General features: G+C 38.3%; 1 protein-coding gene across 1 annotated transcript in view; it reads left to right on the top strand.

Moving 5' to 3' along the window:
* Pnpt1 (polyribonucleotide nucleotidyltransferase 1) overlaps nucleotides 1-26,262 on the top strand; it is a 35,473-nt gene that overhangs the window by 1,918 nt on the left and 7,293 nt on the right. Inside the window, exons 2-23 of the mRNA XM_052734614.1 lie at nucleotides 759-819; nucleotides 1,521-1,595; nucleotides 2,239-2,344; nucleotides 3,252-3,301; nucleotides 4,648-4,711; nucleotides 4,813-4,860; nucleotides 5,741-5,854; nucleotides 6,000-6,186; nucleotides 6,805-6,856; nucleotides 7,385-7,442; nucleotides 9,721-9,817; nucleotides 10,144-10,246; nucleotides 13,744-13,814; nucleotides 15,077-15,113; nucleotides 16,067-16,133; nucleotides 16,213-16,302; nucleotides 17,601-17,654; nucleotides 23,268-23,374; nucleotides 24,156-24,227; nucleotides 24,319-24,382; nucleotides 24,816-24,899; nucleotides 25,719-25,802. Of these exons, the coding sequence (XP_052590574.1) occupies nucleotides 759-819; nucleotides 1,521-1,595; nucleotides 2,239-2,344; nucleotides 3,252-3,301; nucleotides 4,648-4,711; nucleotides 4,813-4,860; nucleotides 5,741-5,854; nucleotides 6,000-6,186; nucleotides 6,805-6,856; nucleotides 7,385-7,442; nucleotides 9,721-9,817; nucleotides 10,144-10,246; nucleotides 13,744-13,814; nucleotides 15,077-15,113; nucleotides 16,067-16,133; nucleotides 16,213-16,302; nucleotides 17,601-17,654; nucleotides 23,268-23,374; nucleotides 24,156-24,227; nucleotides 24,319-24,382; nucleotides 24,816-24,899; nucleotides 25,719-25,802 (1,745 nt within the window). The remainder of the gene's footprint in view (nucleotides 1-758; nucleotides 820-1,520; nucleotides 1,596-2,238; nucleotides 2,345-3,251; nucleotides 3,302-4,647; nucleotides 4,712-4,812; nucleotides 4,861-5,740; nucleotides 5,855-5,999; nucleotides 6,187-6,804; nucleotides 6,857-7,384; nucleotides 7,443-9,720; nucleotides 9,818-10,143; nucleotides 10,247-13,743; nucleotides 13,815-15,076; nucleotides 15,114-16,066; nucleotides 16,134-16,212; nucleotides 16,303-17,600; nucleotides 17,655-23,267; nucleotides 23,375-24,155; nucleotides 24,228-24,318; nucleotides 24,383-24,815; nucleotides 24,900-25,718; nucleotides 25,803-26,262) is intronic.

Here is a 26,262-nt window from a genome sequence, read left to right as displayed (position 1 = left end):
GAGCTATGTCTACTTGCATAAGTTACATCTAATGTGTTTGGGCTTTTAATGCACATCAAAAAAGACATTGTTTAATCCAAGTTTATGAAGATTTACTCCTGCTGCTTTTTCCCCCAAGAGTTTTAAATTTTTTGTTCTAAAAGAGCTATACCTAAAAGGAATAGTGTCTATTTTGAGTTTTTACTTTTGTGTAGAGTATGTGGCCATCCAGCCATCTCCACACCTTTGACTGAAAAAGACTATTCTTCCACCATTAAATTATCTTGACACTGTTGAGCATGAAAGTCATTATTAATAGTATTATTATTTATTAAGTTTTTAAGTTAGCATTCAAAATACTGTTATTTATCAGAAGATAAAAGTCTTTATTATTTTTAACATAGCATAACAAAATACTATTATATATCAGAACATGAAAGTATTTGTAGTCAATATTCAAAAGTGTATACTTTTTCCAGAAAGTAATGGGGGAAAATTTTAAGGTATTTTAATTAGGGAAGAGAAGAGTTCACATGTTAAGGTTTCTACAGCGAATGAGTCATGAGATGGGACTACCATTAGTAGTTAGGAATCCTGTTTCTCCCTGACCTGCTTACCCGTCCTCCAGGTGAGTCCTTTGCCTTGGTTTCTATCATCCAGCTGCACTTACATCTCCTGCATACTTTGGCTTTTTTTTTTTTTTAAGATTCTCCAATTATTTTTACTAAGCTAAGACATGTGCTGGTGTCATTTTGTATTAATTTTTTATTTTTAAACAGAAAATTAGAAATATCCTCTGGAAAACTGGCAAGATTTGCGGATGGCTGTGCTGTGGTACAGGTAAGAAACTAGTCTGTATTTTAAAGTGAAAGTGTGGCTGGGTATCTGTGTGCCATCATAAGTCATCATATGGTATTAGGAATTAGTTCAGATACAACTAAGTATTTCTGTGTCAGAACTATGCATGCTAGGCCAGCAAAGTCAGTGTTGGATCTATTAAATGACCTTTAGGAACTCTTCCAAACTTTGGCCTTTATTATATTCTGTTAATAAAATCTATTATGCTTTTGTTCTAGAAAAGGTGTTTTTATTATGCTTTTTATTCTTGAAAATTTTTCTTTATACTGTAAATTTTCTCATAAAGAGTAAAAAATGTGATTCAATTAATAGATGTGACTAAGCCATTAGCCATTTCTCCATGTGAAAACCTCAGTGAGTATTCTAATACTGATCATGATCAGATAGAAAGGATCAATATTGCACTGGTTACAGTCATGGAAAAGAGCTCTTTTATTGAGCCAGGTGTGGTGTTGCAAGCCCTTAAACCCCACGCTCTGGACCTCTGTAGGCAGAAGAAGGTGGATCTCCCAGGCCAAGGAGGGCCACATAGTGAGACATGATTTCAGAGAGAGAGAGAGAGAGAGAGAGAGAGAGCGCTTTCATTGAGTTTATTTGGAGTGGGGATTCATTCAGTTGCTGTTTACACATTAATGTCTGATTTCAAAGAAATTTACTGGTATTTTTGTATATGTTCAACCAAGTCAGGCGATACTGCAGTAATGGTCACAGCGGTCAGTAAAACAAAACCCTCACCTTCCCAGTTCATGCCCCTGGTGGTAAGTATTTGCTTATTTATCTGCCTCCAGAATAGTATAAATGTAGCGTTTTTAACACCCTGTCAAGTGTCTGAAGTTAAAATTAAACTACACAACAAAGGATTGTTCTTACATGTTTGAGACTGTGTCAGTTAAGAGGATGTGAACTGATGGCTAAGAGTGAGCTTATGTCATTTGTCGAGGTTGACAAGCTCGTTGGAAGTGTGCAAGTATGTTGGTGTTAAGGAAGCAATGATTCGTTGTCTTTGTGGGTATTCTTCCAGTTTAAGTGTGCAATTATATGTTAAGTGAAGGATTAATTAGGATTTTTGTGTTTTTCTAATATGCTAAGCAGAAGGCAATTGTGTCTCACAGGGTTGATGCACAAAGTGGGGAGGAAGGGGCACTATTTGACTGGATCAAGGTGAGTTGCTGTGGAAAGTAGTGAGACTCAGCAGTCACCTGACTGCCAATGAAGGGCTTGTTTTCATCAGAGTTGAAGCACTCTATATACTCTTCTCCCCCTAAGTGGTTTAAAAGAATGCTACAAGCAAATTAAATATTATCTTCCTGTCCTCTAGAATATGTTGTCAGCACCTCAGGAAGTTGGTGCTCATGTAGCAGTTCTTGGGATGTGAGACTTAACTCTTCACTGCTACTCCAGGTTGACTACAGACAGAAGGCTGCTGCAGCAGGGAGAGTCCCAACAAACTACCTTAGACGAGAGATTGGCTCTTCTGACAAAGAAGTTCTTACAAGTCGAATAATAGGTAAGATACTAGCAGGGGTGCTGCCCCTCTCCACGTGACTTTTCCACCTCTGCTCTACAGGGTCTCCTAAGCTTCCTTTCGTTGTATGACTGTGGTTGTTATTTACTATCAGATGTATGCTTCATGAGAGGAAAAACTTGTGTCTTCACTATCAAATCCTTATACCTAGTGTAGAGGCATTCAGTAAATACTGACTGAATGAATCCGTTGAACATGTGAATACCATGTCCATGTCTGTTCTCTGTTAAATGTATCCCTTGTGGTTTTTCATTTTTATGTTCAACTTAGTAACTCCTAAAAGCATTGTATTTATCACCTATTGAAGTATGTCTATCATCTTCCAGGTCTTTTTTGAGAAGGAAGAGGCATGAGTGTGTGGGTGGGTGGCTGTGGGGGGGGGGGGGGGGGGGGGCGGTGGTGGTGGTGAGGGGGGGGGATGGAGGAGTGGTAGTGGGTGGTGCTGATGGTGGTGATGAAACACTAGGCTATTCACATGCTAGGTAAGCACTGTATACTAAGTAAAGTTACCAACCTAAAAATATTTCAGCTCTTTGACATCTACAAATATTATGGGATCATATGTAGTCTACAGCTTTTCTACCCAATGATTGCTAGCTTGTACATATTTTTTTTTTGCTTGTATATATTTATATACATTCCTCAGACACAGTGAACCAGATGAAGGTTTTCTTTGTGTCTGCTATTGGTCTTCAGCCTCTTCCTCTGATTTGTTGTTAGGTAATTATCTGTATTAATGAAAGTATTTATACTTATCAGTGTTTTTCTTAACACGTAGTCTTTTTGTTTGTGTCTGTGACATATTCAACAGCTGTCTATTAGTTCAGTAGTTTTGAATTCTAAGCAGCTCTGCCAGGGCCATTTAATATTTTTTTCTTTGTTTTGACAGATCGTTCAATTCGACCTCTCTTTCCAGCTGGCTATTTTTATGATACTCAGGTAAATTCTGCTTTGGTTTGTTACCAGATAATATATTTAAAATTATTTAATCCCTATAACTCTTTTTAAAGAAAGCTTTATAAAGAATTTTTATGGTACTTATGGATATACTTCAAGTCACTTTAAAAGGCAGTACTTTGAAAAACTATGTGATTGGTGTCATTTTGAGCTAATGCCTGAATTATGAGTATGAGTAAGGGATTGTTGGGAACTCTCTAGCAAGGCTGAACAAGAATCTAAAAAGTTCTGTGTTAGAAAATAAATGAGTGTATATAAAAGTGTGATAGGGATGGGTGTAGCCAGACTAGGTGGCTGGATTTTGTAGGTCTAATTTATAATAGTCCATTAGGATAATCAACATAACTATTTGTTTTGATTTGGTAAACAACATCTAAATCTCTATAGCTCAGTCTGGGTTTGAACTCTGTGCATAGCCTAGACTAGCCTCAAACACATGGCAGTCTGTCTGCCTTGGCCTTCCAGGTACTGAGATTACAGCAATGAGCCATCATGACCAGCTTATCACAATTTTTTTTCTGTTTTTTTCAGGACAGAGTTTCTCTGTGTAGTTTGGAGCCTATCCTGGAACTCTCTCTGTAGACTAATCTGGCCTTGAACTCACAGAGATCCACCTGTCTCTGCCTCCCCAGTGCTGGGATTAAAGGCGTGCGCCACCACTGCCTGGCTCACAATTAATTTTTGTAATACATCTTTATTTCTAGGTCTTCTGAACTTCTATTATATTTTATAATACTTTTTGAATATTCTTTTCTTTCCTCAAGGTGATCATATTATTAGTTAGGTATACTTAGAAAGCCATTTTATTAACTGCACTAAATAGTATACCTTTGAGAGGACATCAGAGTCTCAAGGAAATTATTCTTTTAAAAATTTAACATAGGTACATCATTGCAATATGAACTGATAATAATTCAAGTACGTAGCTAACATTTACAGACTACTGTAGCATATCTAGTATTGTCACAGGTTCTTTACACCCCACAGTTCTGTAGTTCTACAGAACTCCTCAGGAAGATGCTATTGTTTCTCAAAGAAACAGAACTGAGTATGCGATTTGGTAGTAAAAATGAAGCCCTGGGTTCAACAATGCCTGGGAGACACACACACACACACCACGTACCCTTAAAAAGAAAATGAGGAAACTGAAGTTTTAAATGCCTAGTGTCAAAGATTTAGTTAAATGATATCTAACTTTAAGGGATTTGGATATTGATCATATAGTTCTTTTATTTTAGGCCAAGTTGCTAATTTAAATCATAATCTGCCAACATCAGTGGCTGTTGTTGTTGTTGTCTATATGTCTAATTTGTTTCCCTTGTTGCCAGGTGATTTGTAATCTGCTAGCAGTAGATGGCATCAATGAACCTGATATCCTGGCAATTAATGGTGGTAAGTATAAGAATACCAGCTAAAGTGATCACTGTTGATTTTTTTTTTTAAAGCAATGAAATACTGTAATTTCATTTTTTTATTTTTCTCCTTTTTTAAAGCTTCCGTAGCTCTCTCTTTATCAGACATTCCTTGGAATGGACCTATTGGTAAGTTACAATTTGAAAGTATGAGCCGCTGTTTGTATTCTTTCAGTGATGATGAGCATGTTGTTGGTGCTGATTTATTACTTCTTGGGAAGCTGAACTAGATAGCATTCTAAGATTTCTTGCAGGTCTTTCAGGCCTTTTCATTCTTGCTTTGGGTTTTGTTACTAGTAACGCTGTTACAGTGCTATTGATTTTATGGCCTAGACTTCTTAGTTCCCTTTCTTTGTGAGATCTTTTCTTTCTTTACAGTGGGGAATTACCACAGTACATACTTTTTCAAGATAAAACAAACATGTTTGTAACTTAAAACTCCTATAAGGGTAACCATACAGTCTGCTAATGACTTCAGTTTGTAACTGTCGAGTGTCCTCAGTACTAGCAACAGGGTAAGCACTGAAGGAAAAACGGCTGTCTGGGTAGCAGCAGTAGAAAGGTTGAAGAGGCTCTTCTTGCTTTTAGCATGAGTAAGGGGAAGAGAGGGAGATTTAGTTACAAAGAGTACTTATTATAATGGCACAGACAAGGTGCTTGAAAAAATGATATAGAAGGGCAGGTCTTCTTAAAGTAGCTAGTGTGTAAGGGAAACGTCAGTGGGAGAGAAGTGCAAGCGTTTGCTTTGGATGGAGTAGTCTGGATATAGAGAAGAGCAAGAGCGTGATCAAAAGGTGTGCAAAAATCATTTGACTTGAGGGATTCAGAGCATCCCACTGAGCCTACCAAGGAAGATGGGATAAGGGTCTTTCTGGACTTCATTTACATGGGAGAAATAGAAATTTCATTCTGTTGTCAGAAAGACAGTGGATTGAAGCTGCTACTAGAATAATACTGTGAAAATTGCCAGTTTTAATTAAACAATTGCTAACATTTTAATATGTTTTAGGGGCAGTACGAATAGGAATGATTGATGGAGAATGTGTTGTTAACCCAACAAGGAAAGAAATGTCTTCTAGTACTTTAAATTTAGTGGTTGCTGGAGCACCTAAAAGCCAAATTGGTAAATAATTTAAATATATTCAGTCTGGATTTTACTTGCAAGTTGTACTTTCTTCTTTTGTTATTTGTGTCTTTGTTTTTCATTTTAAAATACTCTGCTGGTGAAAGGTTCTCTGACAGTAATCATCTCCTTCCTCTCTAACTAGTCATGTTGGAAGCCTCCGCAGAAAACGTTCTCCAGCAGGACTTTTGTCATGCTGTTAAAGTGGGAGTGAAGCATACACAGCAGATAATTCAGGGCATCCAGCAGTTGGTAAAAGAGATTGGTGTTGCCAAGAGGACACCCCAGAAGATATTCACCCCTTCACCAGAGATTGTGAAATATGCTCATAAGTAAGGACACCTGTGCAGATGGGACATTGTCACCAGGTTCAGTTTCCTCTGAGGAAATGCACTTTGTATTGCTTCACATGTAGCCCTTAAGTCATTACTGTAAACATCTGTCTGATACCTACAGGGGCATAAACCCAGCATACGGCATAAACTTAACCCAAGACATAAATTTAAATCTCAAGTGAAAAGGACAGACATTTGTTGTTTAAAAATCAGATCCTTTATCTCTCCATGTCCAGGGAAAAGATAGGATATTTGAATATCTAGGAAACTGTTGGATTTCTCAAAAAGAACCAGCCCTATGCCTAGGGCTTACAACGGTGCCTGGCAATGCTTAGAACAGGGAGGCACTCAGCAAATATCAGTGAATCTGAGTTGGAATTAGATGAGCAGTGAAGACAGAGGAAGTATCATGCCATGTGAGTGACTTGCCTGAAAGATGGAAAGAAATCTGTTCTGGGTTAGAATAAGCATGTAGCAGTGACATGCAGCAACATTTAAGTTTTGTGAAGTGCTAATTATTTAGTTTGTAGTTCATTGCTGTTTAATATTTGTTTCAGTTATAAGAACTTCATAGTTCTATTATTGTTTTGACAACATTTATTTTATACTTAATAGAATTGCCATGGAGAAACTCTATGCAGTTTTTACGGATTATGAACATGATAAAGTAAGTATACCTTAAGTTTTGTTTGAAGATTACTTCTGTTATAACTCATTCACACCCTGTTGGTGCATGTCAGTCCTGTTTGTCTTCAAGAAGTCTCTGGCCAGGCCTGAGGCTGTGGCTCAGGAGTAGAGAGTTGTCCTGCGTTCATGAGACCTGTGGTGGACTGGCAGCACTGCAGAGTGAGGAAGTCTCTCGCAAACGTTAATAGAGCGATTCCTCTTTAGAGCTCACACCCACACCCACGTGTGTCTTGCTTCTTTTCCGGTGCCTTTCTTCCTCTTAGCCCTACTGCTTAAAAACTCTCACCTTCAACTGGACTTTCCTTTGTAAAGCTAAGTCAAAGCCTACCTGTTTGTTTCTCTATTCTTTTGTTAATATGCATTTTAAGGAAATGGGCAAATGTAATTTGAACTAATTAAATCAGGTTTTAATCTTCAAGGAATGTTCTTACAGTGCGCTATTTGTGTAGCATTGAAAACAGAAATGAGAATGTTTCATATTTATATACTAACATCAATGCTGTTTTAGATTTCTAGAGATGAAGCTGTTAACAAGATAAGACTAGATACAGAGGAGCAACTAAAGGGTAAATTCTGTTTTCATTTCTAAGGGGGTTGAAAGAAAACCATTGTTGTTTTTTTTTAAACACATACATTTGTTTTCAAATTTCAGTAGTAAGACCTTGACAAACTCAGTTATTCTCATAATTCCTCAGTTTTATCTTAAATCTGTAATAATGACAGACCATGGAGTGACTGCCATGTTAACTTCTAGAATGTGGCTAACACTAGGCTTGAGTATATAAAAAATATTCCTTTCTTATCTGCTTCAGGGTCTTAATGTGCTAGTCCTTTGCCTGTCATTTGAAAACCTAAAAAATATTTTTTTAATTCTTGAGTCAAAAAAAGAAAAAGCAGCTGGGCACACACCTTTACTCTCAGCAGTTGGGTGGCAGAGGCAGGAGGATCTCTGTTAGTTTTAGGCCAGGCTGATCTGCATAGTTCCAGAACAGCCAGGGTTGTATAGAGAGACCCTGTCTCAAAAATCAAGAAAAAGAAAAGAGAGCCAAGGAAGGAGAAAAGACCCCAGGTTGGGGTCTAGCTCAGCAGTGTTCGCCCAGCATGCATGAGGCCCTGTGTTATTCCTCCAATACTAAAAACAAAGAGCACTTAACAATACATTCTTGAGTCTATCTGTGACATAATACCAATAATTTCTGGTTTATATATATTAAATGATATTTGCATCTGTGCCTGGCACATACATAGACATCATTTAACACGCTACTATTGTTACTCCTAACATTGTCTGGAATCACAAGAGGTGGTTAACTCTCCACAAATCACTAAGCAGAATATCTTATTATATAACATTATTCTTGTAACCCCTTAAATATGAGGAAATATTGACTACAGTTCTTAATAATTTTTCTACCAAGAGAGAAGTGCCCTCTTGTGGGAGTATTTATTCGATTTTAAAATAAAAATTCTTCTGCTGCATTTATGTTAATGCCATTACTTATAATTATCTTCAACATAGTTTAGGTTTTTTTTATCAAGGGTAAGAAATTATGGTCAGCAAGATGGCTCAGCAGTCAGCAATGCTTGCTGAGCAAGCCTGGAAACCTGAGTTTGACCCCTGGAATTCACAAAAAGGTGGAAGAAAAGAACTGATTCCATATAGTTGCCCTCTGACCTCTATACCTACACCATGGCATGCATACCCGTACACATTTGTCATGCTTACATATGCAGTAATCAATTGATCAATAAGTTTTTAAGAGAATGGAAATGAGTCAGAGGTAGTGGTTCAGGCCTGTAAGCACCCTGGAAGCTAAGGCAGTAGCATTGTGGATTCAAGGACATCCTGGGCTACACAGCAAGACTGTCTTAAAAAAGCAAAACTAACAAGTATTTTAAACTGAGAGTCTGGCTTTGTAAAAACCTGTCTCATGTGTGAACCCTGGGTTCTGCCCAGCACTTCCAAAAAAAACGCTCGTTGTGTGATGAAAATACAATTCTATCTCTTTCTGTGGCCATATTTTATGTTCAGATTGCTTTAAAATTATACATTACTTAATAAAGCAAGAGACTGGTCCACGACATTACTTAAAGGCAGTGTAACAACATTTAAAAGCATAAGCCTGTGAGGCAGGCAGATGAGTATCATGTCACAGCTGGATGGTTCTCTAGATGTGCTGTGTGATCTCAGGCAGTGGGTTGTTTGTTTCTTTTTCTTATAGTCCTCCACTTGCCAGGCAGGCAGCCTGCCATAGCCTTCAGCCCCAGCCCTACTTTACTTTAGGCCTTGCCTGTCTTCTGGTTTTTTGGGGGTTTTGTGTGTGTGTTTGTTTGTTTGTTTGTTTTGGGGGGTGGTGGTAATAATAGACTCTTCCTTATAGGCTGTTATGGAAGTTAGAGGCATTTAAAACAAAGCATGCCTGTAAAGAGCCTGGCCCATGAAAATAGTTGGTAAGTGTTAGTTTAAAAGGTAGCTGGGCAGCTGGTAGGGATTTGTAATGAAGAAAACGGTTTCTCCGTTTACAGATTAAAAGTTCACAAAGTAAAAGATAATTGAAGGTCAGCTATTAGTTAACCCTTTTCCTAATGTAGGTGTCTGGATTGGTCAGGTAACACGACAGAAGAGAAGTGGATCATAGCATGTCGTTCTGGTAAAAACACAAGCTAAGTTCCTAGGACTGGCTTAAGAGCGTTTGATTTATGTGCTTTGTTTGCCCAAGACCTAAGTGTTCGGACATCTCCCTTGGTTTATCTGCAATACTTGATTTGATGCTGTGAACCTTGGAGAACTTATCTTCCCAAAAGATGTTTTTTATTTTGTTTTGATTTGTCTCTTTTCTATAGAAAAATTTCCAGAGGTCGACCAATTTGAAATAATAGAATCCTTCAATGTTGTTGCAAAGGAGGTTTTCAGAAGTATTATTTTGAATGAATACAAAAGGTAAACATACCCTCCTGTGGTAGAATTGAAGCAGGTGTGTGCCTGCAAGTTGCCTTGAAAGTAGCAGCTGACTTAAAGGAGGGAATGTATGTTCATTTTATAAATGAGCACCTGTTGGCAAGTGTATGGATTGTGTGGCTGTGGCTCTCTCTTGATGTATAAATCACACTTCCAGACACTGATTCGGTGGGACTCAGATTGGAACCCAAGTATTTATATTACTGTTTACAGTTCTAACAAGTTACTGTAGGCAGCTGGTGTTGAGAACTTAATGCAGAGATAAATACTTTTCTGACTTCCTATACGACTTTACTACTTTATTACAGGTGTGATGGACGGGATTTGACTTCACTTAGGAATATAAATTGTGAGGTAGATATGTTTAAAACACTTCATGGATCAGCATTATTTCAGAGGGGACAGACACAGGTAAAATATGTTTGAAAGTTATTTGTTTAATTATATCTTCAATGTAGATACTGTACGTTTGGGGTGTGTGTGCGTGTGTGTGTGCGTGTGTGTGTGTGTGTGTGTGTGTGTGTGTGTGTGTGTGTGTGTGTGTCTGTCTGTGTGTCTGTGTCCGTATTTGAAATCAGGGAATCCCTTTTGTTGTTTATAACTACATTTGCATAGGAAGCTGGACTGTGAGCTTCTACTCTCTCCATTCCCCATCTCTCATCACCAGAATTACAGATGCATACTACTGTGCCCAGCTCTTTTGTTTGTTTGTTTTTGGTTTTCAAGACAAGGTTTCTGTAGTCCTGCTGTCCTGGAACTCGATCTGTAGACCAGGCTGGCCGCTAACTCACAGAGATCCACCTGCCTCTGCCTCCCAAGTGCTGGGATTAAAGGTGTGGGCCACTGCCACCCATCTTTTTTTTTTTTTTTTTCTTTTTTGAGATCGGGTCTCACTGATGTATTGTGTTTTATTTTGTTGTGATAGTGTTACTGTAGCCTAGGTTGGTCTGGAACTCATAAATAAGCCTTTGCTTTCTGAGTGCCTAAAAGTACAGGCATGCATCACTATGCATAGCCTCAATATGTTTATTAATATAATTTAAATACTTTTAAGGCATAATTTCAATGTAGTAAAGTATACATTTTTAACATATATGGAATTTTTGTGTGTAGTTTGTTGTTTATTGTTCTTGGAGTCCCACTGTGTGGTTTGGGCTGGCCTGGAGCTTACTCTGCAGCACAAGCTGACCCCAAACTTGTGTTCCTCCTGCCTTGCTGCCCTGAGTGCACAGCTTAGCCCAGTGTCTTAAATGTTTGATTTGATATGTTTCAATGTATATACATGGACAACAGGTGCAACAATTAAAATTAATTAATGTGCGACGGGCGGTGGTGGCGCACGCCTTTAATCCCAGCACTCAGGAGGAAGAGACAGGTGGATCTCTGTGAGTTCGAGGCCAGCCTGGACTACCAAGTGAGTTCCAGGACAGCTAGGACTTTACACAGAGAAACCCTGTCTCGAAAAACCAAAAAAAAAAAAAAAAAAAAAGAATTAATATACTGGTACCAGGCCATAGCTCAGTTTTGGGACTTCTCCAGCATGTGAGAAGCCCTGGGTTCAGTCCCCAACACCACAAAAAGAAAGCACACAAGCATGATAAGCACACAGTAACTCCAAAAGTATTCTCACCTGTCTTTGTAGCACCTTCTTCCTGCTTGCCTTCCTCCAGGAAACTACTTTTATTGCTATAAGTTCACTTTATTTCCAGGACTATTGTCTATTTTAATTTTTGTTTTAATATTAGAAGTAGCACAAAACTAAGTTACTTATTCTCCTTGTTCTAGGGTATGTTGTCATTGTTCATCCATTCATGATCCTTTGTTTGCTTTCTACATTCACTGTGAACCTGTCATACTCTTCCTCTTGGAGAAGTTTAGATCAAGAGTGAACCCAAATTTGAATTCTCCACTTCCCATGTCTTCAATCTGCCACTCTTGTCTGTTTCCAGCAATGGACTTTGCTCTGTATTTATTGAGCAGCACAGAAAACATGATATGGGAAAGGAATGAAGACTCTCTTAATCAGTTCTTTACCAGAGTTCACAAGGGAAGAAATTATGTCCACTGTTGCCACAAACAGTTATTGTGGATACTTGTCTTCTTTAAGGTTGCTTTCAACCTATTGGCTGCTGTCAGCAAATGATCATCACAGCACACACACACACACACACACACACACACACACACACATACACACACACGAAGGAAAGACAACTGAGGCAGAGTAAGGTTAGTTATATTGCTTTCTTCAAGGCTAGTTAAATAGGCTGAATGCACTGTAGAGAAACAGATTGAATACATAGTTTTAAATGGTCTCAAGGCCTATTGTAGACTTGATTGTGAGGTTGAGCAGAAATTCAGTTTCTAAAGGCAAGAGTTATTTTCAGAAAAAGCTGTTTTAATACCTGATGATCCAAGTTTTCAGTAATACTATTTCCATCATTCTGACCAGACTGACTTCAGTATTGTCCTGTAGGTCTTCAGACAGACTCTTGGTTTTTGTTTTTGTTTGTTTTTTTTCTAATCTGAAAATGCTTCTGTTTTGCCATTATATTTAGTCCTTTTTCTTAGGATAGAATTATGGATTGGATTGGTGGTGGGAGTGTTTGCTTTTTTTTCTTTGAGTACTTAAAGATGTGGTATTTCTTGTTCTTTATTTTTTATCTGATAAGGACTCATCCAAATCATTCCCTATATATTATTTATTGTTTTTATGTGAGTTCTGTCAAGATGTGTTCTTTGTCTTTGGATTTCAGCAGTATGACTATGAAAAGGTGCTTTTCTTGGAATATGTTATGCTTAGAATTTCAAGCTTGGGTCTACAAATATGTCTTTTCATTAAGCCTGACCAGTTTCAACCATTATTTTTTTCAAATATTACTTTTCTTGCCTTACTTTCTTCTCTCTTGGAGTTGCAAATGCATATTCCATACTCTTTCATATTATCGTACAGGACCCTGTGAATGTGTTCCCTTCAGAGTGGGTGACTTCCATTTTCCTTTCCTTTTTATCTTCCTCTTTCCTTTCTCCCATGCTTAAGATCGAATTCAGGACCATGCTAGTTAACTGCTCTGCAGTGAGCTGCCGCCAACAACTGGATATCTTGTATCTGTCTGTCTGTCTATTCTCTGACTTTGTCATTGTTCAGTGCCTCATTTATAAGTCTAGCTGCAAGAAATCTTTGACATGAATCAGATTTCAGCCAAGGATCCTGTTCCATTCCTTGTCTTTTCTCTTGAGAATGTTTCCAGGTTGCTTCTGATGCTGAACCTTGGGAATGATATACTGTTGATCTCTAGGCTGTGTTTTCAATCTACAAAGAGGTTTTTTTTGTTGTTGTTGTTTTGTTGTTTTTTTTTTTTTTTGACTGAACCTGTGTTGAGGCTTCTTTTATGGAATAACATTCTTTTTTTATGAATATTCCTTCTTCTTTCTCCCCCTCAGCAGCCCTAGTGAGCAATACTTAGGCTATGTGTTAGCCTTTTGAATTGTTGAGATTTACAGTGAGCTTGAGTATTTCAGGGTGAATGTATACTTCCTGCAATAACTGCCATTGCTAGCATTATGTATTTGTACATTAGTATGTATTTATATATTAAACTTTTTTCTTCAAAAAAATTAAGTTTGCTAGATATTTTTAGTTTGGGGCTGGGATTATAGCTAGTATGCAAGGCCCTCAATTCAATCCCCAACACACACATACATACACACACACACACACACACACACACACACACACACACACACACACACACACACGGAAAGAGAGAGAGAAAGAAAATGAACAGACAAACTGCGTATGCATGTTTGTATGTATGTGTACTCATTTATACATGAATATTTCCTTTTGGTTTTAATCTTTGTTGTTAATATTTTCAAGCTTAAAGAATAATTTTTTCTCTTCGTAGGTACTCTGTACTGTTACATTTGATTCATTGGAATCCAGTATTAAGTCAGATCAAATTATAACAGCTATAAAGTAAGTTATATTTTTATGTTATATTTTGTGTTTTCACTAAATAGTCTTTTTGTGTGCACTAGTACTTTATTCTACTCTCATCACTAGCAAACCCTTAAAGGGCATTGCTGTGCTGTTTGTTTGCTCTTTTGAGATAAGGCCTCAGTGTGTAGCCCCAGCTTGCTTCAGGTTCATAGCAGTTATCCTGCTTCAACCTTCTGAGTGCTGGAATTATAGATAGGAGCCCCCAGAGCTGACTTGGTTATTATGTTTATAGCCTCTGTCTCTATACACTTCATTTTATGTCTACACAGTCAGAATTGCAAAGAATGCTTCTTTGTTGGTAGACCATATTTTCTTCTAAATCGTTGGTTTGGAACACATTTACAAAGCATTCATTCTGTAATGTGATTTCATTTAGCTTATGTCCCTAGAAACATTCTCTGGGACCAACTTCTCAGGTAATCTTGAATAAATTTTGTATTACAAAAGAGAGGATAGATCCATAAGAGTGAAATCCTGGGTGCTAGAAATAAGCCACAGACTATTAATGAACACTGTCTGGTCTCAACTGATACTATAATTTTGTGTTCCCTCCTGTTCCTACAAACTCACCAGCCCCACTGCATCATCATCTTGAGACTCGTAGCCTTCCTGCCTAACTGATGGTAGTAACCCCTAATGTTTTCAGGATTGCTACCCCCATCCCCATTTCTCATGTACATAATAAATTAACAGTGTGGAGACTGGAGGTGTGTAGCTCAGTTAGTAGAGTGTTTGCCTAACATATACAAAATCCCGGATTCAGTCTCCATCACCACCTGAATCGGGCATAGTGGTGCACACCTGTAGTCAGCACAGAGGCACGAAGAGCAGTAACCCAAGGCTTGTCCTTGACTACATAGCAAATTGGAGAGCACACTAGGTACATGAGACCATGTCTCTAAAAAGCAATAATGTGACTTTTTTCTTTTGAAGGAAAATTGTTTTCCACAATCAATTTAGAAACCAGTTGTAAGTCCCAGCTGCAGGCAGATGTCTCGCTTGCAGCTACTCAAGGGGCTGAAGCAGGAGCATTGCCTTAGTGTCTGCATAGTAAGAGACTATACAAAACAAAACAAATGCCCAGCCATCCTCTGTTTTTCAAGTGTTACGTTTCAGACCAACACTCCTTAATACTTGATTGTTTTTCTGAAAGCATAAAGAACCATTTTTAGTGGTTTATGGAAATAAATTTGCTTATGTCCATATAATGTTTTTAATATTATTCCTTTTTCTTACAGTGGGGTAAAAGATAAAAATTTCATGCTGCACTATGAGGTAAGATTACTTTTTCTCCCAACATTTTTATTGTGAAAAGTTTCTAGGATATAGCAAAACTAAAAGAACTTGATAGTGTGCTCACTCCCTCGGTCCTCCCATTAACATTTTATTATTTATCTGTGAAGACTGATTTGGTAATTATTTTATTGCTTAGAAAAGAGATGTAGATGAGTAGCTTTCCAGTCAGTAACTTCCTGTTCCCAGTCCCCACATGGTGGTTTATATAATCACCCCAACTCCAAATCTAGCACCTTCTTCTGGCCTCCACGGACTCCAGGCACACACATACACAGACAGACATATAGGCAAAACACTCATGTACATAAAATAAAAATAAATAGATCTTTGAATGAAATAAATTTCCATAACCATTTCCTACCCTCTAATCTACTTACACACTAGAAATAGCTAATTTTAAGGTTTTTAAAAAGTAACTTAACTTTATTTTATGTGCATGGGTATAAAGGTGTCAGATCCCCTGGAACTGGAGTTACAGACAGTTGTGAGCTGCCATGTGGGTGCTGGGAATTGAACCCGGGTCCTCTGAAAGAGCAGCCCCACAAATAGCTAATTTTAGTAATGTGATACATACTTCGGATTTTTCAGACATCTTCCAGACAGATAGATACATGGATAGATGATAGATACGTAGAAGATAGATAGATAGATAGATGGATGGATAGATAGAGAATACTTTTTAGAATAAAAAGTGGGATTCGGGGCTGGAGAGATGGCTCAGCGGTTAAGAACACTGGCTGCTCTTCCAGAGGTCCTGAGTTCAATTCCCAGCAACCACATGGTGGCTCACAGCCATCTGTAATGAGATCTGGTGCCCTCTTCTGGCCCGCAGGGATTCATGCAAGCAGAGCACTGTATACATAATAAATAAATAAATGTTTAAAAAAAAAAAAGTGGGATTCTGTTGTTTTGTAATTTATTTTATTTTGAAGTTTCCTCCTTATGCAACCAATGAAATTGGCAAAGTTACTGGTGTAAATAGAAGAGAACTTGGGCATGGTGAGTACAATTCTCAGCTTGTGTTACATTCTTAGAGAGACTAAGTGCATTTTGCTCATTGTTTTGTATTCTGCTTTAGGTGCTCTTGCTGAGAAAGCTTTGTGTCCTGTTATTCCCAAAGATTTTCCTTTTACCATCAGAGTCACATCCGAAGTCCTTGAGTCAAACGGTACGATATTGCAGTATTTCTTTCCTAGAAAAGATTAGAATCCCTGACTCAGTCTTCACCTGCCTAAGGCTACATTGTCATGATTACTACTACAGAACTTCAAGTCTGCTGCAGGAGAAAATATGCTAAGTTGTTCATACCGTTGTCTTGAATCTGTTCTTAGCTACTGAGTTATTTTGAAAGCTCTTTAAAAACAAGTATTTATCTCTTTGTATGTATTATAATACACCTGATTTGGGTAACTTTATTTTTTTGCAAACAAACAGCAGAGCAAGTTAAGCTTGGAGAGGGATCCATCAGACAAGGGTAGCTGCCACATATTAGAGATGAATAATAAATAAGGGGGCGCCTAAAGAGAAACAAGGCTGAAAGGTCAAAGTTAAATAGAATAAATTAGTCCATGAGTCAAGACTAGGTATCATCATGAGGCAGAATGGGTACAGTTCTTCAGGGTCTAGCAGTCATGTCAGGTGGTCACAGATTTTAAGACAACACCAAAGTTAGCTCAGAATGAAGACTTTTCTGTTCTTTACTAGTTGGGACTAGACTTCTGGTCCATTGAGAGAACTAGGGCCCTATATCTATACCTTCTGATTAAGGCAACAGAAATAGCACTAGTCTTTCTGGGAGGTTTCTGTGCTCAGAATCTCTGCAACAAAATGGCACATTAGAATTCTTCATAGTAATGGGAATCCTATTCAATACTCTGGAGAAACTTAGTTTATTTCAATTAATTTAAATTTAAGTAACTACTTGTTGGCCAATGGCTACCATATTGTACCATGTTGCTATGTACTTTGTAACTTAGGAGAAATTGACTTAAATGTTTTATATTTTTATTTGTTTGTTTATGTATTGGTGTGGTCATAGGTATGAGTGGGGGGTGGGTTAGGGTTGGCAGAAATGTGTGTGTGCAGACATACAGAGACCAGAGAGAAAATCATGTTATCCCACTCTCTCACTTGCCACCTTATTTCCTTGATACAGGATTTCTCACTGACCCTGGAGCTAGGCTGGCAGCCAGCAAGCCACAGTGATCCCCCTGTCTCTGTACCCCATGGCACTAGAGTTCCATGCACATCTGGCCACACACCCAGCCTTTTTGTTATCGGTACAAGGGATTCAAACTCAGGTCCTCATACCTGCACAGCCCCTTAAGTGATTTTACAAAGAAGGAAGAAAAGACTACTAATTGTTTACGTTCAAGTATAATATATTATAAGGAATTGACACTAGTCATTTTCTATATTTTAAGAAATCAATATATTACAATACAAGTGGTTCTTTTTTTTCAATAGGGTCATCTTCTATGGCATCTGCATGTGGTGGAAGTTTGGCATTAATGGATGCAGGTAAAAAAAAATTATGTCTCCAAACTGTTAGTACATATATATATATATATATATATATATATTTTTTAAAGATTTATTTATTATGTATACAGTGTTCTGTTTGCATGTATCCCTGCAGGCCAGAAGAGGGAGCCAGATCCCATTACAGATGGTTGTGAGCCACCATGTGGGTGCTGGGAATTGAACTCAGGACCTCTGGAAGAACAGTCAGTGTTCTTAACCTCTGAGCCATCTCTCCAGCCCTACATATATATTTTATGAGCACAGAATATAAGATTTGTTTAAGTTGGATTTAATGAGTCAAAATCAGATTATAGATTACCAACCTAGGCCAGACACAAGATAATTACAAAGTAGAACATCAGAAAGACATTGACTGAAGTTCTTATTTTCAACTAAAAGATACTGCATATTTATTTATTTATTTATTTATTTATTTATTTTTGGTTTTTCGAGACAGGGTTTCTCTGTGTAGCTTTGCGCCTTTCCTGGATCTCACTCTGTAGACCAGGCTGGCCTCGAACTCACAAAGATCCGCCTGCCTCTGCCTCCCAAGTGCTGGGATTAAAGACGTGCGCCACCACCGCCCGGCGACACTGCATATTTATAATACACTAAAAATTATATACTTGCTTTGGTGACCCAATGCACTTTCTCCCATTCCAAAAGTGGAGACTTATAGAATTGATTCCAGTCAATAAAGCAGTTTCAATTAGTAAACAAAAGAATTTTGTTTTAGAATTCATAAGACAAAGTAACCCTGTAATCTTTGAGTCAGTTTATAGTAGCCATGGAGAGAGTAGCACTCCAAAAATATGCTCAGAATTGTAGGAAGGTATACTGAAACTAGCTTGATGCAATCCCCGTCTGTGACCCTGAAAGAAAAAGTTCACATTTTAGGCTTTCAAGAGCACCGTCTAACAAACAGGTACAATGCTACTCAAAAAGAAAGAGCAGAGGTACCCAAAGGCACTGCTACAAGGATTTCTCTGCTGAGTTGTCAAATTCTCAACATAGATATGAAATATAGAAAGGAGAATGTCTTACTTAGGGTTTCTTTCTACTGCTGTGAAGAGGCACCATGACTAAGAAAACTCTTTTTTTTTTTTTTAAAGATTTATTTACTTATTATGTATACAGTGCTCTGCTTGCATGAATCCCTGCAGGCCAGAAGAGGGCACCAGATCTCATTACAGATGGCTGTGAGCCACCATGTGGTTGCTGGGAATTGAACTCAGGACCTCTGGAAGAGCAGCCAGTGCTCTTAAGTGCTGAGCCATCTCTCCAGCCCAAGAAAACTCTTATAAAGGAAAACATTTAATTGGGGCTGACTTACAATTTCAGAGGTTTAGTCAATTATCATCATGGTGAGAAGCATAGCATCCAGGCAGACATGGTGCTGGAGAAGGAGCTGGGAGTTTTGTATCTTGATCCATAGGCAGCAGCAGGAGACTGTGGTACAGCTTGAGCGTATAAGACCTCAAAGCCTGTCTTTACAGTGACACACTTCCTCCAACAAGGCTCCTCTAATCGTGCCACTCCCTATGGGTCAAGCATTCAAATACATGAGTCTCTGGGGGCCATGCCCTACAAAGCACCACAGAGGATAAACTAAAGAGGAAGTGAAGCAGTCGTGTGAGTGTATTTTAATGTTACTTAGAAACATTAAAGCAGGCCAAAGCAAACACTGCTAATGACCTTTTCCTAGTTCTAGTCAGTAGAGGTAAATATATTACAACTTTCTATTGTTTTCTGTTCTCTCATTGGCTCTCTTAGCCCAGCTACATCACTTCCTCTTCCTACACAGCTCTGTCACTTTCTGTCTGTCTGTACAGACCTCCAGACCTCTATGGTTGGTACTGGGATTAAAGGCCTGTGTCACCACGCTTGGCTCTATTCCCTAGTGTGGCCTTGAACACACAAAGATCCTGCCTGCTAAGAGATAGATTAAGGGCGTAATGGCTTTCTTTTTCCTCTGATTCTCCAGGCAAGCTTTATTTATCAAAGCACAAATAAAATATCACCACACTGAATTTCTAGGAACAGCATATACACTATATCTATATTAATTATTTTTCTGTTGCTGTGATAAAATACCATGACCAAAGCAACTTATGAAAAAGTGTTCAGCCAGGCAGTGGTGGCACACGCCTTTAATTCCAGCACTTGGGAGGTAGAGGCAGGCAGATCTCTGTGAATTTGAGGCCAGCCTAGGCTACAGAGTGAGTTCCAGGACAGCTAGGACTATTACACAGAGAAACCCTGTCTCGAAAAATTAAAAAAAACAAAAACCAAGAAAACAGAATAAGAAAAAGAAAAAGAAAGGGTTCAAGTTGGCCTTTACTGGCGAAATTATTAAGGCCACTCCATGTAGTTAAAAGGAAGATTTATTTAGTGAGTAGGTCGCGGGATCTGGGGAAGGTGTATCGCAGTCCAGCGGTGTTCTCTGGAGCTCTGCTCGGTCAACCTCCACAGTCCAGGGTCCCAGAACAGAGAGAGAGCGCTGGCCCATCCAGATCTCGGGTCTCCAGGGGCCTCCCTTGGCCCTGCCTCGTAGGCGTGACAGTTGCCGAAGCCTCAATGGGGGTTGGAACTTCCAGATCAAAGCTGGAATGGCTACCCACTACAGGCCTGCAATTAAAGAGGGTCAAGGAGCTGAGAGATCATATCTTCAACTGCAAACACAAAGCAGAGAGAGAAAACTGGAAATGGGGGCCAGTCTATGAACTCTCAAAGCCTGCCTCCATTTATAGACTTCCTCCATTAAAGCCTAACCACCTCCCAAACAGCACCACAAACTGGGGACATTCTCATCCAGACCACCTCAATGTCTTAAACATTTTTGGACCCCCAGCTTGGGGCTAGAGAGATGGCTGAGAAGTTAGTAGCATATACTGCTCTTATACAGGACCTGAGTTCAGTTCCCAGCACCCACTTATAACATCAGCTTCGAAGGGTCTGGCTCCAAGTATAGCCCACACATACACATGACTAGAAAATAAATCTTTAACATAACAAATCTCCGGCTTTCAGATATAACTAAGTGATACGGTGCTTGCTTAGCATGCAGGAGCATTTGTATTAAGCATCCCCATCACCACAACAAACAAACAAACCAACCTTCTAAGAGCAGGTTATGGAAAGCTTAAAGGATTCTATGTTTTAGTTTTATTTCTTTAACTAGATTCTATTTCAGTAAAGAACTCCAGGAAACAGTTTGTCTAAGCAGACCCAGGCTGTGGCCAAGAGATCCAAGTGTAAGGAATAGGCAATTAAGATAACATTGTAGAAGCGGATGAGATGGCTCACTGGTTAAGAGCACTTGATGCTCATCCAAAGGACCTGGATTTGGTTCCAGCACCCTTATGGTGGCTCATAGCCATCTATAACTCAAGTTCCAGGGAATCCATTGCACTCTACTGGCATCCACAGGCAGCAAGCACACACCTAGTACACTGATACATTTGGACAAAACACTCATATATATAAAGCAAAATAAATAAATCTTTAAAAAAGAAGACATTATTGCAGTAATAGTTAAAACCAGAAGTATAGATAAGATCACCTAGAATGAAAGGAGCTATCCATCACATTGCTTTATTCTGAAATAAATTCCAAGTGGTCAAAACTTAAACATTAAAGAAAAAAAGAGAAAAGCAGAAGATTTTATTAAAACTTGGAGAAGAAATGTCTTTCTAAGCAAAATCTAAAAACCATGATCTCATAAACTATAAGAATTCCACTCCATAAAAAACCTCATTGTTACCAAAGTGAACAAGCCAAGCAACACATTTTAATTTAATAACAAATGTTGGAGAGCTCCTATAGCTTTAAGAGAAGAAAAGGTTTTCAAGAGTGCATACAAGTCAGTATGAAAAGACAAATAACAAAGTAAAATAAAATTGTGCCACATTAACATAAAAAGAAACCAAATAAAATTTAAAAAAATAACCATTTTTCAATTAGCAAAAATAAAAGGGGAGGATTAACAAGAATTATCAAGAAAGACTTGTCGAGTTAGAGGCAGGAAGAACAGAAGCTCAAAGCCAGCCTTGACTATATAACAAATTTTGGCCATTCTAGGCCACATGAGACCCTGTATCTATCTGTCTGTCTGTCTCTGTCTCTCTGTCTCTGTCTCTCTCTCACAGATACACACACATACAAGTTAAAGTTTGACAGTTTGAACAAGTATAAATGCCCACGCCCTTTGACTAAGTACCTCCTCTATGGCATATTAGAGTAGATGGTTCAGTGCAGTGCACTGATGACCTAAGTTTGATCCCAGGATCCCACAGTGGCAGGAGGGAACAGACTCCAGAGTTGTCCTCTGACCTCTACATGCACACAGTAGAACACATGTGACTATACTTAAATACACAAATAAAAATTTAAAAATTTTGTTTTAACTCGAAGTGGTGTAACATACCTTTAATCCCAGTACTTTTGAGACTGAGGCAGACAGATCTTCAAGGCCAGCCAGGACTACACAGTGAAATCCTGTCTCATTTTATATAGGGCTGGAGAGATGGTTCAGAGGTTAAGAGCACCAACTGCTTTTCCAGAGGTCCTGAGTTCAATTCCCAGCACCCACATGGTGGCTCACAACCATCTGTAATGAGATCTGGCACCCTTTTCTGTATACATAATAAATAAATAAATCTTTTAAAAAATTGTTTTATATATGGGAGCCATGCATGGTAGTATATATTTCATACTTATAACCATAGCACTTGGGAGACTGAGGCAGGAAGATCTTATCTCAAAATAATGAGGAAAACATATATGTACTCTTTTATATTTTATTTATTTATTACATATATGGGGATTAGTATGCAGTAGATTTGTTGCTAAATAAAAAGGGCAAGGTACCAGATAATGCATACATCATGTTTCTCACAAATAATTTAAAGATTATGTTTATATGTACAACATCTATAGTTGTATACAGAAATTTCTAGAAAACTATTCTAATAGTACTGCCCTGGGGAAGTGAACTGGACAGGGTTTAAAGAAGGAACCAAAAGCAAAATAGCAGAGCACAGATAACTTCAGTTTGCTCTCTTAGGTTTTTGCCAAGTGTGGTTATTATCTGTTGTGGGAGTCCGTTTTCGGGTTCCTCGTGGCTTTACCCAGCAGGTCCTCATAGAGGATGATTAGGACCACGGGCTTGAGTGCAGGTGCCCGAGATGGTCTGCACTTGGCTGTGCTGGGGGAGGAGGTCATTTGTTCCACCCCTTGGTGTCTCTATAAATACCCTGGGGCAGAGACAGTCGGGGCCATTGGAAAAGGTTCCGGGCCCTCTCGAGGCTATCCTGTATTTTCTATCTGTTTATCTCCGCCATATAAATCCTTCTATCTAATATTTCCTGCTGCTCACACTCAAGAAAACTCTGGGGAACTGTGGGGGTGGTGGGTAAACGCCCCACAATCTGTTGCTTCACAAGTCATTATTAAAGGATCAAAAAGAAATGAGATGGGGCTTTTCAGCTCGATTTGGTAACTTAGAGAATACCATCTCCTTACATTAAAATAATGTCAGCAGAATTTCAGCATGTTTCATGCTACCACATATATTATACACAAACCTTTTTGTTGTTTTTTTAATTCTAGGAGTCCCAATTTCATCTGCTGTTGCGGGTGTAGCAGTGGGATTGGTTACTAAAAACAATCCAGAGAAAGGTGAAATAGAAGATTATCGTTTGCTGACAGATATTCTGGCAAGTATATTCCCAGTTTGAAATATATACAAGTATATTTAAAAGTATGTGCTTAGACCAGTCATGGTGGCATACACCTGTATAGGCTGAGGCAGAGATATCAGTAGTCATAATCTAATCTAGATTACATAGCAAGTTCCAGACCAACACGGGCCATGTGGTGAGTCAAAAAAAAAATCAAAGACATATAGAAACCTCAGCCTCGAACAGTGGTTCTCAACCTGTGGGTCCCATCCCCCTTTGGAGGGGGTCAAATGACCTTTCCACAGGAGTCAACTAAGACCAATGTATAACACAGATATTTACATTACAATTCATAATAGTAGCAAAACTACAGTTATGAAGTAGCAACGAATAATTTTATGGTTGGAAGTCACCACAACATGAGGAACTGTATTAAAGGGTCACAGCATTAGGAAGGGTCAGGACCACTAGAAGAATGTTTGTACTTCCGGAGTAAACATGCAGTGTTTATTTCTTCCGTTTGCCTTGGATTTTAAAGGCTATATATCACTATATACTTATCTAGAATGGCTCCCTTTGGAATAATTCTAAATTAATTTTTATGTATTTATTAGGAACAGGCATGAGCTAACCATAAGATGATATTTCCAAAGACAAGCTTGTGCGCTGGAGCAGCAGCCAAGCAACAGAGGCGGCTCCGCATTTAACGTTAGAGGACACGGCTTACCGCCAGAGCTAGGACTTGACATTCTTCTACAGTGACTGTGGGTGAATTGGGTTCTTTAAAACTTTACCATACTCTCTTGAATTGTTGAAGGGAATTGAAGATTACAATGGTGACATGGATTTCAAAATAGCCGGTACAAATAAGGGAATAACTGCATTACAGGTATACCTTGTTTCATTTTTAAATATGTGAATGATGGTGTGAGCCGCTATTTATGTATTTAGTCTATTTATTTTTGGCTGTTCTATATTAGGCTGATATTAAATTACCTGGAATACCAATTAAAATTGTGATGGAAGCCATTCAGCAAGCATCAGGTAAGTCAATATGCCTTATGCTGCTCTCATTTCTGTCTAGCCTGTTAATAGGACCTATAATTCCCGCTAAGCTTACTATAAAATATCAGTGTAGCCAATGGAAGAATGTTTGCCTGTGATGTATTGGGTCAGATCCCCATCAAAACAGGAAGAGTGGGGCCCTGTAACTTCACATGATTAAGTATTAATTATTGATCACATGACAGACTACCCAAACTTTTTGAAAAAAGCAATGAAATTTTAATTTTTTACGAAGTAAGCAGCTTTCTGAGCAAGGAGTTTGGAGAAGTGTGTGAGGAATAGAAGTGACCCTGAAGATAATTGGAATATGAAGAGCCTCCATTCCTGAGCAGAGTTGTGATTGCACACCAGAGAAACTAAGAGGGAAACCATGTCAGATCACACTTACTTATTCTATTGCTGTTTCCTCTAGTGGCAAAGAAGGAAATATTACAGATAATGAGCAGAGCAATTTCAAAACCTCGAGCATCTAGAAAAGAAAATGGACCAGTTGTAGGTAAGACATTAAACTTATTACTGATAGCTTGATAAACGTTAGTGTTTAAACATTATTACTACTTTAAAATGTTTTTCTCTTAACAAAGTAAAAATAAGTACTTTTATTGCTAAATGCTTTCAAAGAAAAAACTTCTTTTATAATCATTCACTTATTTGTGTGTGAGTGTGGGTGGGCATGCACATGCTACACTGTGTGTCTGGCAGTCAGAGGACAACTTGTGGGACTTGATTCTCTTCTTCTACCATAGGAGTCCTAGAGATTGAACTCAGGTTATTAGGCCTCACAGCACATGCCTTTACCCACTCAGCCATCTTACTAGCCCTAAAAGAAAGATTTAAAATATTCTTTCCATAAAGAAATGGAAAAGTGGCCAGGCGGTGGTGGCGCACGCCTTTAATCTCGGCACTCGGGAGGCAGAGCCAGGCAGATCTCTGTGAGTTCCAGGCCAGCCTGATCTACAGAGTGAGATCCAGGACAGGCACCAAAACTACTCAGAAAAAAACAAAAAAAGAGAAAAAAAAAAATGGAAAAGTGAGAACATATATGTTTACTCAGATTTAATCATTACACTATGTATACATGTATCAAAAATCACAATAAATACATAAAATTTCTGTGTTCTTATATATCATTTAAAAAATAAATTTGTTTATATTGAAAGAAAACCAAACTTTAAATTTGAGAACACACTTAAGTACATTTTTCAGTAATTTTAATCACAATGAATTTCTTCTGTTTCATAATGAAAGATCTGTACATACGTTTTGGTTCATATATCTTTGCCTTCTTTACATGATTGTGTGCATTGCATTTCAGAAACAGTTAAGGTTCCATTGTCAAAACGAGCAAAATTTGTTGGACCTGGTGGATATCACTTAAAAAAACTTCAAGCTGACACAGGTAAGAGTTAAATACCAAACCATGTAAGTTTGCTATTTCATCTTACTGCGTTACTCCAAAAATAGTATCTAAGAGATAAGGGAAAGATCAGAGGAAAAGTACAAGATACCTCGCCTGTGAGTTTTCTGTGGGACTCTTTTGTCAGTCAACGAATTTTAATGCTCAGCTCTACTGCAGAAGAATAAAGAGGCATGGTGGAGCATGCCCGTGACCCCAGTTTTTGATGACAGCCTGGACACAATGTAGCAAGACACTGTCTCAGAAAAGAGAAAGGATGACAGAATCCATCATACTCCTTTCATAATTAGACTTGAACATTCCCAGATAATTTTTAGTTTTTATAACTAAATAACTTAGAGGTTATTAAGTCCTCCTACTTCTTCAGCTTTGATTTAGTTTCATTTAGACTTTTTTTGTTTAAAGAGTATATGCGGAGGCCAGGTGCATCCAGGGGCAGAGG

This window comes from Peromyscus californicus, unplaced genomic scaffold (genome assembly GCF_007827085.1).
Source record: "Peromyscus californicus insignis strain IS unplaced genomic scaffold, ASM782708v3 Scaffold_13__1_contigs__length_99412109, whole genome shotgun sequence".
NCBI lineage: Eukaryota > Metazoa > Chordata > Mammalia > Rodentia > Cricetidae > Peromyscus > Peromyscus californicus.
Note: the sequence above shows the minus strand (reverse complement) of the source record. Positions and strands in the feature narration are given on the sequence as shown.